This window comes from Mandrillus leucophaeus, unplaced genomic scaffold, assembly GCF_000951045.1.
Source record: "Mandrillus leucophaeus isolate KB7577 unplaced genomic scaffold, Mleu.le_1.0 Scaffold2, whole genome shotgun sequence".
NCBI classification, from domain to species: domain Eukaryota; kingdom Metazoa; phylum Chordata; class Mammalia; order Primates; family Cercopithecidae; genus Mandrillus; species Mandrillus leucophaeus.
In genome coordinates, this window is record NW_012102031.1 from 633631 (window position 1) to 645113 (window position 11483).

Here is an 11483-nt window from a genome sequence, read left to right on the forward strand (position 1 = left end):
AAATATTTATTAACTATGACATACCAGGCACTTTTAGAGTGCTGGACATACAAAGTGACAAAGTCTCTAACCGCTTGTTTCTTACATTTTAGATGGAGAGACAATTAACAAGTTACTATATAACTGTTGGGAGAACCAGTTCGCAATGGGCCCTGGGCGTCCCTGCATGTTCTCGCTGGGTATGCCAAGAAAGCCAGACCCCGACAGCTCTGTACCCAGGCTGCGTTTGCAGCAAGGAACCTTGAAAGATGAGCTAAAGTCTCCCACCCGACAAAGAACAGCATGCTCACCACTCGCTATAAAAGCAGTAAATTGGCAGGGTCTGCTGATGTGCATCGGTAGTCCCAGCTATTCAGGAGGCTGAAGCAAGAGGACTGCTTGAGGCCAGTAGTTTAAGAGCCGCCCGGGCAACATGGCCAGATCCACTTGGTGGCACTTGCCTGTAGTTCCAGCTACTCAGGAGGCTAAGCCAGGAAGATTACTTGAGCCCAGGAGTTTGAAGCTGTAGTGAGCTATGATCATGTCACTATACTCCAGCCTGGGCAACAGAGTGACACTCCAACTCAAAAAAAAAAAAAAAAAAAGGCCAGGCACGGTGGCCCACGTCTGTAATCTCAGCACTTCAGGAGGCCGAGGCACGAGGATCACTTGAGGCCAGGAGTTTGAGACTAGCCTGGGCAAGCTGGGGAAATCCCATCTTTACTAAAAATACAAAAATAAATCAGGCGTGGTGATGCACGCCTGTAATCCCAGCTCCTCTGGAGGCTGAGGCAGGAGAATCGCTTAAACCCAGGAGGCAAAGGTTGCAGTGAACCGAGATCGCGCACATTGCACTCCTGTCTGGACCCCGGAGCGAGACTCCGTCTCAAAAAAAAAAAAAAAAAAAAGTACTGTGTATGAGCATGAATGAACGAAAGTGCACAAAGAAATCACTAAAAATCTGCTTACTGTGGAGCATGGAACAAAAGGCCTGTCCACCACGTGTTCCGCGGGTGGTGCTGGAATGCCCCTCAGAAAAGGAGATAAACGTTCGGTTCCTTTAAGAGGCCCAGTCCCGTCCCGCGAAGCCCCGCCTATAAGGAGGTACGTGCCCCCAGGCCGCGCTCTAGGGGCGGGACTCAGGGCGGTTTGAAAGATCGGCGCGCACAGCAGGAGCGGCGGTCGGCCTTGAGGCTGTGATGTCGGTGTTGAGGCCGCTGGACAAGCTGCCCAGCCTGAACACGGCCACCATCTTGGTAGGTGCCGGCGGCCCCGCTTCCCCCGCCGGCCTTTACCTCCTGGGCGGCGCTTCAGCCAGTAGGTCAACTGAGCTCCCTAAGGCGCCGAGCCAGCGAGCGCTACCGTAGCGGGACGGGGAAAAGGCGGAGAGCCACGCTCTGAACCAATCGGAGTAGCCGCTCTCTAAGGTTGAGAGACGCACCCACCAATAGGTGCTCGGCGGGCCCTTCCCATCTTCTGATGAGCGGGTTCCCGCGCCTGGATTTGGTTTTTCCGCGTCTGGGGGTCTGGCTTCCTGGAGAGGCCCGCGGTCTAAACGAGGATCGAGTAGTAGAGAGTGCGGTGCCCACAGGCCTGCAGCGGGTCCAAACCTCAGGACCCCAGCCTGTGCCGCATCGCGGGGTCCACTTCTCGGGAAATGTCCTCGGAGCCGCCTGCTGGCGGCGGCCCGATCTCCCCGGGAGTGGGTCGAAGGGCCAGGCCCTCCCCAGGGGTTGCTGTGCCTCGGGCTCGACGGTCCGCTCTCTCTCCCTGCGCAGCTGGTAGGCACGGAGGATGCTCTTCTGCAGCAGCTGGCGGACTCGATGCTCAAGGAGGACTGCGCCTCCGAGCTGAAGGTGTAAGTAGGCGCGGCTGTGGCCTGGGCCCACGTGTCTCTCACTCCAGAGGGATTCAGTCCTAGCTGCTAAACCCCGAAGCCCAGCGCCCCCTCCTCTGAGGCTGGTCCTTCTCCCAGCATGCAGCGTAGCTGGCTAGGCCCATGCCGTCTTATATCCCAACCTCCCCTTGCCGAGGTGGTGACTAAACAGAGGCCCTTTCTGGCAGAGGGAATCAGACAGGAGTAATCTGAATAGGACCGGCCGAGTCCTGCCTCTGTGCTGGCCCAAGGAGTTGTGGCCGCAAGAGCCTCGGGTGGCTAGGATGAGGTGGGGAACCCTTGACGGCCTCTTTCCCCATGAAGGGCAGCATTTAAACGGTCGCCGTGAAGGCGGTACGGTTATCTTGAGTCCTGCAATTTCCTGTTTTTCAGCCACTTGGCAAAGTCCCTCCCTTTGCCCTCCAGTGTGAATCGGCCACGAATTGACCTGATCGTGTTTGTGGTTAATCTTCACAGCAAATACAGGTGAGAGCCAGAGGAAGGGGCAGTCAGGGCTTAGGCAGGCCTGGCTCAGAACTGTGCTGGGAGAGTGACCTAACTTGTGATGGAAGTGGTGAGGATGGGAGAGGCTGTCTGAGGTCAATCCTATAGGGTGAGGAAAGAGGAGGCAGTGGCCAGTGCACAGTGTTTAAAAGACAACGGCCAGGCACAGTGGCTCACACCTGTAATCTCAGCACTTTGGGAGGCCGAGGTGGGCAGATTGCCTGAGACCAGCCAGGGCAACACGGTGAAACCCCGTCTCTACTAAAATGCAAAACATTAGCCGGGCGTGGTGGCTTGCGCCTGTAGTCTCAGCTACTTGGGAGGCTGAGGCAGAATTGCTTGAACCCAGGAGGTGGAGGTTGCAGTGAGCCGAGATCGGGCCACTGCACTCCAGCCTGGGCAACAAAGCGAGACTCTGTCTCAAAAAAAAATAATAATAATAATAAAGTCCACCTATAATAAAGAACGAAAGCATAACCTTTGCAGCAACCTGGATGCAGCTGGAGGCCATTATGCTAAGTGAATTAACACAGGAGCAGAAAATCAAGTACTACATGTTCTCACTTGTAAGTGGGGGCTAAACATGGGGTCCTCATGGACACAAAGATGGCAACAATAGACACTGGGGACTACTAGAGCAGGGAAGGAGGGAGGGGGCAACGATTGAAAAACTATTAGGTCCTATGCTCAGTACCTGGGTGATGGGATCATTTGTACCCCAAGCCTCAGCATCACATGGTATACCCATGTAATAAACCTGTACATGTACCCCCTGAATCTAAAATAAAAGTTGAAATTATTTTTAAAAAACATTAAAGGACATAATGGGGCATGGTGGCTCATGCCACTTTGGGAGGCCGAGACCGGTGGATCGCTTGAGGTCAGGAGTTTGAGACTAGCCTGGCCAACATGGCAAACCGTGTCTCTACTAAAAATACAAAAACTAACTGAGCGTGGTGGCATGCACCTGTAATCCCAGCTACTCAGAAGGCTGAGGCTGAGGCAGGAGAATCACTTGAACCCAGGAGGTGGACATTGCAGTGAGCCAAGATCGCACTACTGCATTCCAGCCTGGGTGACAGTGAAACTCCATCCCCCCCCAAAAAAAAGGACAAAGTATTTCTCCAGAGAATGTCACCCTCTTGTCATTCTCTGGCCTCTAGGATCAGAGAAGCAAGGGCTTCTGCCTTCTCTGTTGTAAAGTTTTGTTCTCTGGTGTGTTTTCTCACTCTGGCCTGGCCACCCCAGCCTCCAGAACACCGAGGAGTCCCTGCGCCATGTGGATGCCAGCTTCTTCTTGGGGAAGGTGTGTTTCCTTGCCACAGGTGGTAAGTACGTCCTTCGCCTGTTACCGCCCACCCCCAGCCAAGGGAAAGCTGGGGCGGGGATAGGCTTCTTGCTGAGGCACCCTGGGTGATGGAAAGAACATGTATTTTACACACACTGGGGCCTATCAGAGGATGGAGGGCGGGAGAAAGGAGAAGATCAGGAAAAATAACTAATGGGTACTAGGCTTAATACCTGGGTGACAATATGTACAACAAACCCGATAACACAAGTTTACCTACATAACAAATCTGCACATGTACCCCGGAACTTAAAAGTTAAATTTAAAAACCGGAAGAACATATATACACATACTTTGGAATCTGACCTGTTGTCAGCGTAAGAGTGAATCTGAGCAGATAACTCTGCTGTTGCTTGGAGTTGCCTAGTGGTTGCCTGTGGCTTTCAGTAAAATCCAAACTCTAAAGACACAAAGCACTTTGCAGTTTGGCGTCTGCCTTCTGGGCTGGTCTCATCTCCGGTTACTCTCCTTCTCTGGGTCAGCTGCTGTTCCTGAGACTTTGTAATATTAACAGTGAAAATAATAATGGCTAACCTCTTTTGAGCTCTCACTGTGAGGCAGACACTGTAATTGCTTTGTTTTCATATTAATGTTTGAGGTAGGTATTATTACCTCCGTTTTAGAGTCATGAGGTTAAGTTGCCCAAGGCCCCTAGATAAAAAGTGGTAGAGCCGAGGTTCACACCTAGGTAAGTCCTGTTGCAGGGCCCATCCTTTTTTTTTTTGAGTTGGAGTCTTACTCAGCCACCCAGGCTGGAGTGCTGTGGCATGATCTCGGCTCAGTGCAACCACCATCTCCGGGGTTCAAGCGATTCTCCCATCTCAGCCTCCCGAGTAGCTGGGATTACAGGCACCTGCCGTCATGCCCAGCTAATTTTTGTATTTTAGTAGAGATGGGGTTTCTCCGTGTTGGCCAGGCTAGTCTTGAACGCCTGACCTCAGGTATCCGCCCGCCTCGGCCTCCCAGAGTGGTGGGATTACAGGCGTGAGCCACCGCACCCGGCCACCCGGCCGGCCCGTCTCTTTTTGTTTACTCTAGGCTTCTCTCAAATACATTTCCTCTTATTTATCTTGCTAACCCCTACAAATACCTCAAAACTCAGCCCCAGTGTCACTCTGGCATGCATGAGGTGTCTGACCTGTCTGCCCTTCTAGCCTTTCCAGCTGAACTAGCTCCTTTTTTTTTTTTTTTTTTTTTGAGACGGAGTCTCGCTCTGTCGCCCAGGCCGGAGTGCAGTGGCCGGATCTCAGCTCACTGCAAGCTCCGCCTCCCGGGTTTACGCCATTCTCCTGCCTCAGCCTCTCTAGTAGCTGGGACTACAGGCGCCCGCCACCTCGCCCGGCTAGTTTTTTTTTTGTATATTTTTTTAGTAGAGATGGGGTTTCACCGTGTTAGCCAGGATGGTCTCGATCTCCTGACCTCGTGATCCGCCCGTCTCGGCCTCCCGAAGTGCTGGGATTACAGGCTTGAGCCACCACGCCCGGCCAACTGTTAGCTCCTTGAGCAGAGCGCCTGGCACGGCACAGATAATTCTCAAGAAGCATTGATGAGCAAATGCAGGCCAAGCAATTTATAGATGTCAACTCACTGATTCTAGAGTGAATCTAGAGTGGGGTAGGAGCTATTATTATCTTCATTGTCTAATTTGATATTCTTGACTACCTAGAAAAGAAAGTAGAATAGGACTGTCACCCTCGTGACTAGAAAGAAACTGAGCCAAAGAGTGGGGAAGTGAGGGACTCTGCCCAGCACTTCCTGAATTCCAGACAGGAAGGTAGAGATTACAGCTATGGCACTCATGATTTCTTTCCAGCTGGGCGGGAGAGCCACTGCAGCATTCACCGGCACACCGTGGTGAAGCTGGCCCACACCTACCAAAGCCCCCTGCTCTACTGTGACCTGGAGGTGAGCATGCTGACCACAGACACCAACACTACACTCGGGTGCGGGGAAAGGGTGGTCAGCACACAGTGGGCACATCGGGAATGGTTATTGAAGGACTCAGTATCCGAGCGAGGCAGCTTCTGAAGTGGAGGGAGACACAGGATCCTGGTTTGAGTCCTGGCGTTTCTGTTTACTGGCTGTGACCTGGGCAGGTCACCCTGAGCCTTGGAGTACACAGGTGTGAAGCGGGGGTGATGTGCTTTCATTTGGAGTGCATCTTATATGCCAGGCTCTAGCACGTGCTGCCCTGCTTTTCTTTTTGCTGAGTTCCTGCATGCTTAGTTATAACTAAGTCTTCCGTGTATGTATCTGTGAGTCTCCTCTCCTGCTGGGGTGTAAATGATTGAGGCCAGGCGTATGTCCGTCTCATTACCTGGTGCATCCTTGTGTCCCCTGGGAGTCAGAATGCCTGATTTGGCCTTAACTCTCTGTATTTCAGACCTTGTCTAGTCCCATCCCAAGCCAGGGTACCCAGCAGGCGGTAGGGATGTTTGTTGGGTGGGCGGGTAGATGGTTGGATGGATACGTAGGGTGTTCTGCCCCGACTGGATTCTATTGGTGTTTCCCACAAGGTGTAACTAATCATGAGAGGTAGGAAAGTAGCCTTTTTGTTGTTGTTGTTGTTGTTTTAGATAAGATATTGCTCTGTTGCCCAGGCTGGAGTGCAGTGGTGTGATCATGGCTCACTGCAGACTCGAGCTCCTGGGCTCAAGTGAACCTCCCACCTCAGCCTACTGAGTAACTAGGACTACAAGCGTGCACCACCGCACCTAGCTAAGTATTTAGTTATTTATTTACTTACTTTTTAATGTAGAGATGAGGTCTTGCTGTGTTCCCCACACTGGTCTTGAACTCCTGACCTCAAGCGATCCTCCCACTTTAGCCTCCCAAAGTGCTGGGATTACAGGCATGAGCCACCGCGCCTGGCCTTTAGCCCCTTTTTATGCAGGATAAATCCTGATGACTTTTTGCTCCAGAGGCCTCAGCAGGAGTTGATGTGCTCCCCCCGAGGGGTCTACTGAGGGGCCCCAGGGCCCACACTGCCACACCCACGCGCCAGGCCTGCTGCATTCCTTTGGAAGCCTATTCATTGGTTTTGAGATACATTTTGAAGAGTTGTGTTTCTGCTCTGTTCTGGGTCTTGTGCCTGTTACCAAAAGCAAAGTGATGAAATGCAGGGAGAACCGAGTGAGCACACGATCTGTCACCACCAATCCGTCGCCACTGTCTAGACCGGGGTCCCTTATCCTAGTTTCGGCACTCCTCTGGTCTAAGGGCAGAATTCAGAGGATAGCAGTCTGTGGCTGTCACCGTAGAAATGGGGATGTTTTCATATCACATTAGGATTGGACAGGTCTCATCATGTGGCAGCAGCCGTTAGGCCTGCCCCTCAGTCGATGCATCGATCACGATACACACTTGACTCATGCATTTGTTTTCCTATTTGATGACTACTTTTCGAGCACCTGACCAGACCAGCACTCTGATCTCATAGATGGGACCCTGAGGCCTGGGCACACCTGAAGTGCCTTCACCTGCCAGGCTTTCCTCCCAGAGAGACGAGGTGACTTGCTCAGGGTCAACAGCTCATGAGTGAGGGGTAGAGCCAGCTGTTCTCCTTTCCTAGCCTGCTGACCATGTGACCTTGATTAGGTCACTTTGCCTGCCACAGAGCATTAGTTTTCTCATCTCTAAAGGGGAATCACGATCTTTGCTCCATAGTTCAGGTGCTGGTGGGGGACAATGGTGCCTGCTCACCTTGTGACAAGTGGTGCAATTCTGTCTGTGGCCATGAGGTGGCGGGCCAGACCAGGTCCTGGGTTCTTTCATGGCCTGGGCAGGAAGCAGGAGGCCCCAGCCTGGTTCTAGCTGCAGCAGGAGCTGCAGAAATGCCTGCTCAGAACATAGGCCTGCATCCCTCAGTTGGAGCACCCAGGGTTTGAACAGGCCTCCCTCTTCATGCTGGTGTTGTCCTCTTTAGAACACTCTTCTGGATAATTGAGTTTGAGCCCCACCATATATCTTGAGGCCTCTGCATGGCACGAATTACCAGCCCCGTTTCATTGATGAGGAAATACAGGAAGGTGTATGATTGGCCCAGTGAGATAACTGCCTAGGTCTGCTGGTAGGGCTCTGTGCTGGGCCCTGGGAACACAAATGACTCAGATATTGGCCCTCCCCTCTCAGAATCTCATGAAATAAGCAGACATGTAACACACGCAACAGCCGAAGGATTTGCTGAGCTTTGGGAGCCTGGCGGTAGAATTAGGTCATTTCTTCCTGGATGTCATGGGCAAAGTCATGACTGTGGTCAGACCTGGGCATTTGGGTCATGTCTCTGGAGTGATGTGGATTGGAGGAAGCCTGGCCAGAGGCAGGAGGCTGGGTCAAGGCTGCTGCAAGAGGCAGGTTGTGGACCCTGAGCCTCAGCAGCCTGGAGATAGATTTTGGGAACAAAGTCCACCAGACTTAGAGTGAGAGGATTTATTAACACTTCCTGAGTTTCTGTGGTGCCAAGCACTGTTCTAGGCTCCAGGGACACAGCACGGAACAAAACAGTCAAAAACCTCAGCTTCCTGCTGGGCACTATAGCTCATGCCTCTAATCCCAGGGAGGCCGACGTGGGAGGATCACCTGAGGTCAGGAGTTTGAGACCAGCCTGGCCAACATGGTGAAACCCAGTCTTTACTAAAAATACAAAAATTAGCTGGGCATGGTGGCACGCTCCTGTAATCCCAGCTACTCAGGGGACTGAGGAACAAGAATCGCTTGAACCTGGGAGGCAGAGGTTGCAGTGAGCCAAGATGGTGCCACTGCACTCCAGCCTGGGTGACAAAGCGAGACTCTGTCTCAAAACAAAACAAAAAAAGCCCCAGCTTTGTTCTAGTCAAGGAAACAAACAGGGTAAATGAGGTGCTGGAAAGTAGAGGCGTGGCGTATCAGGTGGTGGTAAACAGGCAAGAGTTAGGCAGGGTGACCAGGGAACGCCCCTGCAAACAGGACTTTTAAATAAATAAAGAGCTGAAGGAAGTAGGCGGGCAGGCCATGGAGATACCTCGTGGCAGGAAGAACAGCAAGTGCATGGGTCGAGTGTGAGACTTGCCTGGTGTGCTCAAGGTCTGGCAGGGAGGCCTGGGTGGCTGCAGCACAACAGCAAAGGACGGGTTGGGGTGTAGAAATCAGGAATGGTGGGGCTGGATCAGTGGAGCCTGGTGGGGAGTTGCTGGAGGGCTCAGGGCCAGGGAGGGATGTGGCCTGACTTGGGTTTTAAATGGACCCCTTTGGCTGCTGGGAGGAGAGTGGGCTGAAGGGAAACTAGGGCAGAAATAGAGAGACAGGTCTGGAGGCTTTTTTTTTTTTTTTTTTTTTTTTGAGGCAGACTTTCGCTCTGCTGCCCAGGCTGGATGGAGTACAATGGCGCGATCTCGGCTCACTGCAACCTCCGCTTCTGGGGTTCAAGTGATTCTTCTGTCTCAGCCTCTCAAGTAGCTGGGATTACAGGCGCCCGCCACCACGCCCAGCTAATTTTTGTATTTTTAGTAGAGACGGGGTTTCACCATATTGGCCAGGCTGGTCTCAAACTCCTAACCTCCTGATCCGCCCGCCTCAGCCTCCCAAAGTGCTGGGATTACAGGCGTGAGCCACCGCGCCCGGCCTGGAGGCTCTTTCTAGGGGAGTTAAGCATGGACTCAGTGCTGGCCAGGAAAAAGGATGGTGGGATAGTCTATGACACCGGCTGCTTCCAGGATGGAACCAGCCAACTGTTCTGTGGCCAGAATGTGAGGCATGAGAGAAAGAGGAGTCCTCCCTGACTCTGAAGGTTTTGCCAGCTGACTGGAAGGATGGAGTTGTCTTTGGCTGAGCTAAGGAAGCCTGCAGGAGGAGCAGGTTTTGGGGGCTTCAGGGGCTCTACTTTTGGCATGCAAAGATTAAGGGGTCTATTAGCCACCTGGGTGGAGAAATCAAGTCAATAGCCGCATACATGTGTGACATTCAGAGGGAAGACTTGGAGGTGTAATTTGGGTGTTATTAGCAACTGGGTGGTTTTAAAGCCACAGAACTGGACGAGGTCACCGGGGGACTGAGTGTGGGAGAAGAGATCCAAGGACCGAGCTCTGGAGCCCCAGCATGTAGATGCTGGGCAAAGGCGAGGGAGCCGCCTGTGTGGGAGCGGAACCCTGGGTGAGTGCGGGGGCCTGGGAGCCAGGCAGAAAAAGCGTTTCAAGGAGGGAGTAAACAGCTGTGGTGGACTCTGTCAATAGCGCCAGTGCGGTGAGGACTGAGAAGCTGCCACTGGGTCTAATACCAAGGAGGTCATGGTAGCAAGCGGTGGGAGTAAGAGCAGTGAAGTTGAGGATACCCTGGTCTCTACTTTGGGTGGGTGGTGACACCCCAACCTGCCCCCAGCTAGAGAGGAAACAAGGTGAGATGCTTCTGAGGCCACATGTCAGACAGGGGAAGACACTGGCCAGCACCGTGATCTTCCAGCAGACATGTCTAGAGCATCTGTGCCCGGGCCTGGAGCAGTCTTGTCCCTCTCTGGCCCCACAGCTCCCCCGGGCCCATTCCATTTTGATGGCACCTTATCTGTGGTGAGGGCCACCCGTTCTTCCTCCCTCCGTCCCATCCCTGTGAGTATCTTCTGCTCCCTGGTCTTGAGCCTCTGGGGCCCGAGCTGCCCGGGCATTGGTTGGAGGCAGCCCTGGTTCAGAGCGCAGCTCTGGAGTCACTAGCTGGGTGATCCTTGACAGTTTGTTCGACCTAGCCAGCCTTGCTAAGCCTTCATTTCCTCTTGAGCAGGAGGTCAGGCTCTGGATGTCTCCGGAGGTTGTCTGAAGGTTTGGGCAAGCTGAGGCAGTTGGAAGTTACTCTGAGGTGTGGCATGAATGAGGGCATGGCTGTGATGGGCAGTGATGACCTGAGCTACCCCCGAGTCCCCCGCCCCAGCCCTGCTCTGGCAGCCCCTGCAGCTGCTCTGAGTAAGGGAGCAGGGCCAGCCACTGCATTCTGTCTCACTGCTGTTCTCTGCTCTCCCCGCAGGTGGAAGGCTTTCGGGCCACCATGGCGCAGCGCCTGGTGCGCGTGCTGCAGATCTGCGCTGGCCACGTGCCCGGTGTCTCAGCTCTGAACCTGCTGTCCCTGCTGAGAAGCTCTGAGGGCCCCTCCCTGGAGGACCTGTGAGGGCGACTGGCCCCCGGGCTGCCTCCGCCCATGGCTTCGTGCTGACTCCATAAACATTCTCTGTGGAGGATGTCCAGTCAGGGCTTGACAGGCCCAGGCTCAGCCTCCAGTGGTTGGGAAGGCTCCCTGTAGCACCTGTGCTCCAGCAGGGAGAGCTAGGCAGAAGCAGCGAGGGGGCCCAGCTGGTGGGACTCCAGCCCCCTCCCACTCCCACACTCACTCTTGCAGAGCCTTGTGTCTTTAAGCAGCTGGCGTGTTACATCTCCATTTAAGGTTTCCTTCGAATAAAAGGTCTGTGACTAAAAAAAGTTGAGAAATCACTGGTCTCATTCACCACTTTATAGGTACGGAAACTGACTCAGAACAATTAAAGAGTAGGGCAGGGTGGGCCGGGTGCAGAGGCTCACGCCTGTAATACCAACACTTTGGGAGGCCAAGGTGGGTGGATCACTTGAGATCAGGGATTTGAGACCAGCCTGGCCAACATGGTGAAACCCCCTCTCTACAAAAATTAGCTGGACATGGTGGTGGGTGCCTGTAGTCCCAGCTACTTAGGAGGCTGAGGCAGGAGAATCACTTGAACCCGGGAGGCGGAGGTTGCAGTGAGCTGAGATTGCGCCACTGCACTCCAGCCTGGACAACAGAGTGAGA

At 53.4% G+C, this 11483-nt stretch overlaps 1 protein-coding gene across 2 annotated transcripts; it reads left to right on the plus strand.

Annotated features, from left to right (window-relative positions):
• The first annotated feature begins 1090 nt into the window (after positions 1-1090).
• Positions 1091-11344, plus strand: CENPM (centromere protein M). 2 transcript variants are annotated; one of them, XM_011978751.1, is made up of 6 exons: positions 1091-1235; positions 1758-1837; positions 2249-2341; positions 3608-3687; positions 5521-5612; positions 10692-11153. In XM_011978751.1, exons 1-6 carry the CDS (start codon positions 1179-1181, stop codon positions 10830-10832), a joined length of 543 nt encoding a protein of 180 aa, XP_011834141.1. In that variant the 5' UTR covers positions 1091-1178; the 3' UTR covers positions 10833-11153. The 2 variants fall into 2 exon arrangements, with proteins under 2 accessions (XP_011834141.1, XP_011834142.1); XM_011978752.1 differs by lacking the exon at positions 5521-5612 and having other exon boundaries at positions 10692-11344.
• The last annotated feature ends 139 nt before the right edge of the window (positions 11345-11483 follow it).

Excerpts from the sequence above, each read along its gene's own strand:
- CENPM (XM_011978751.1), top strand. The coding sequence starts at position 1,179 with ATGTCGGTGTTGAGGCCGCTGGACAAGCTGCCCAGCCTGAACACGGCC. Across the intron at positions 1,838-2,248 it reads TGCGCCTCCGAGCTGAAGGT|CCACTTGGCAAAGTCCCTCC; the intron begins GTAAGTAGGCGC and ends CCTGTTTTTCAG. Across the intron at positions 3,688-5,520 it reads GTGTTTCCTTGCCACAGGTG|CTGGGCGGGAGAGCCACTGC; the intron begins GTAAGTACGTCC and ends ATTTCTTTCCAG.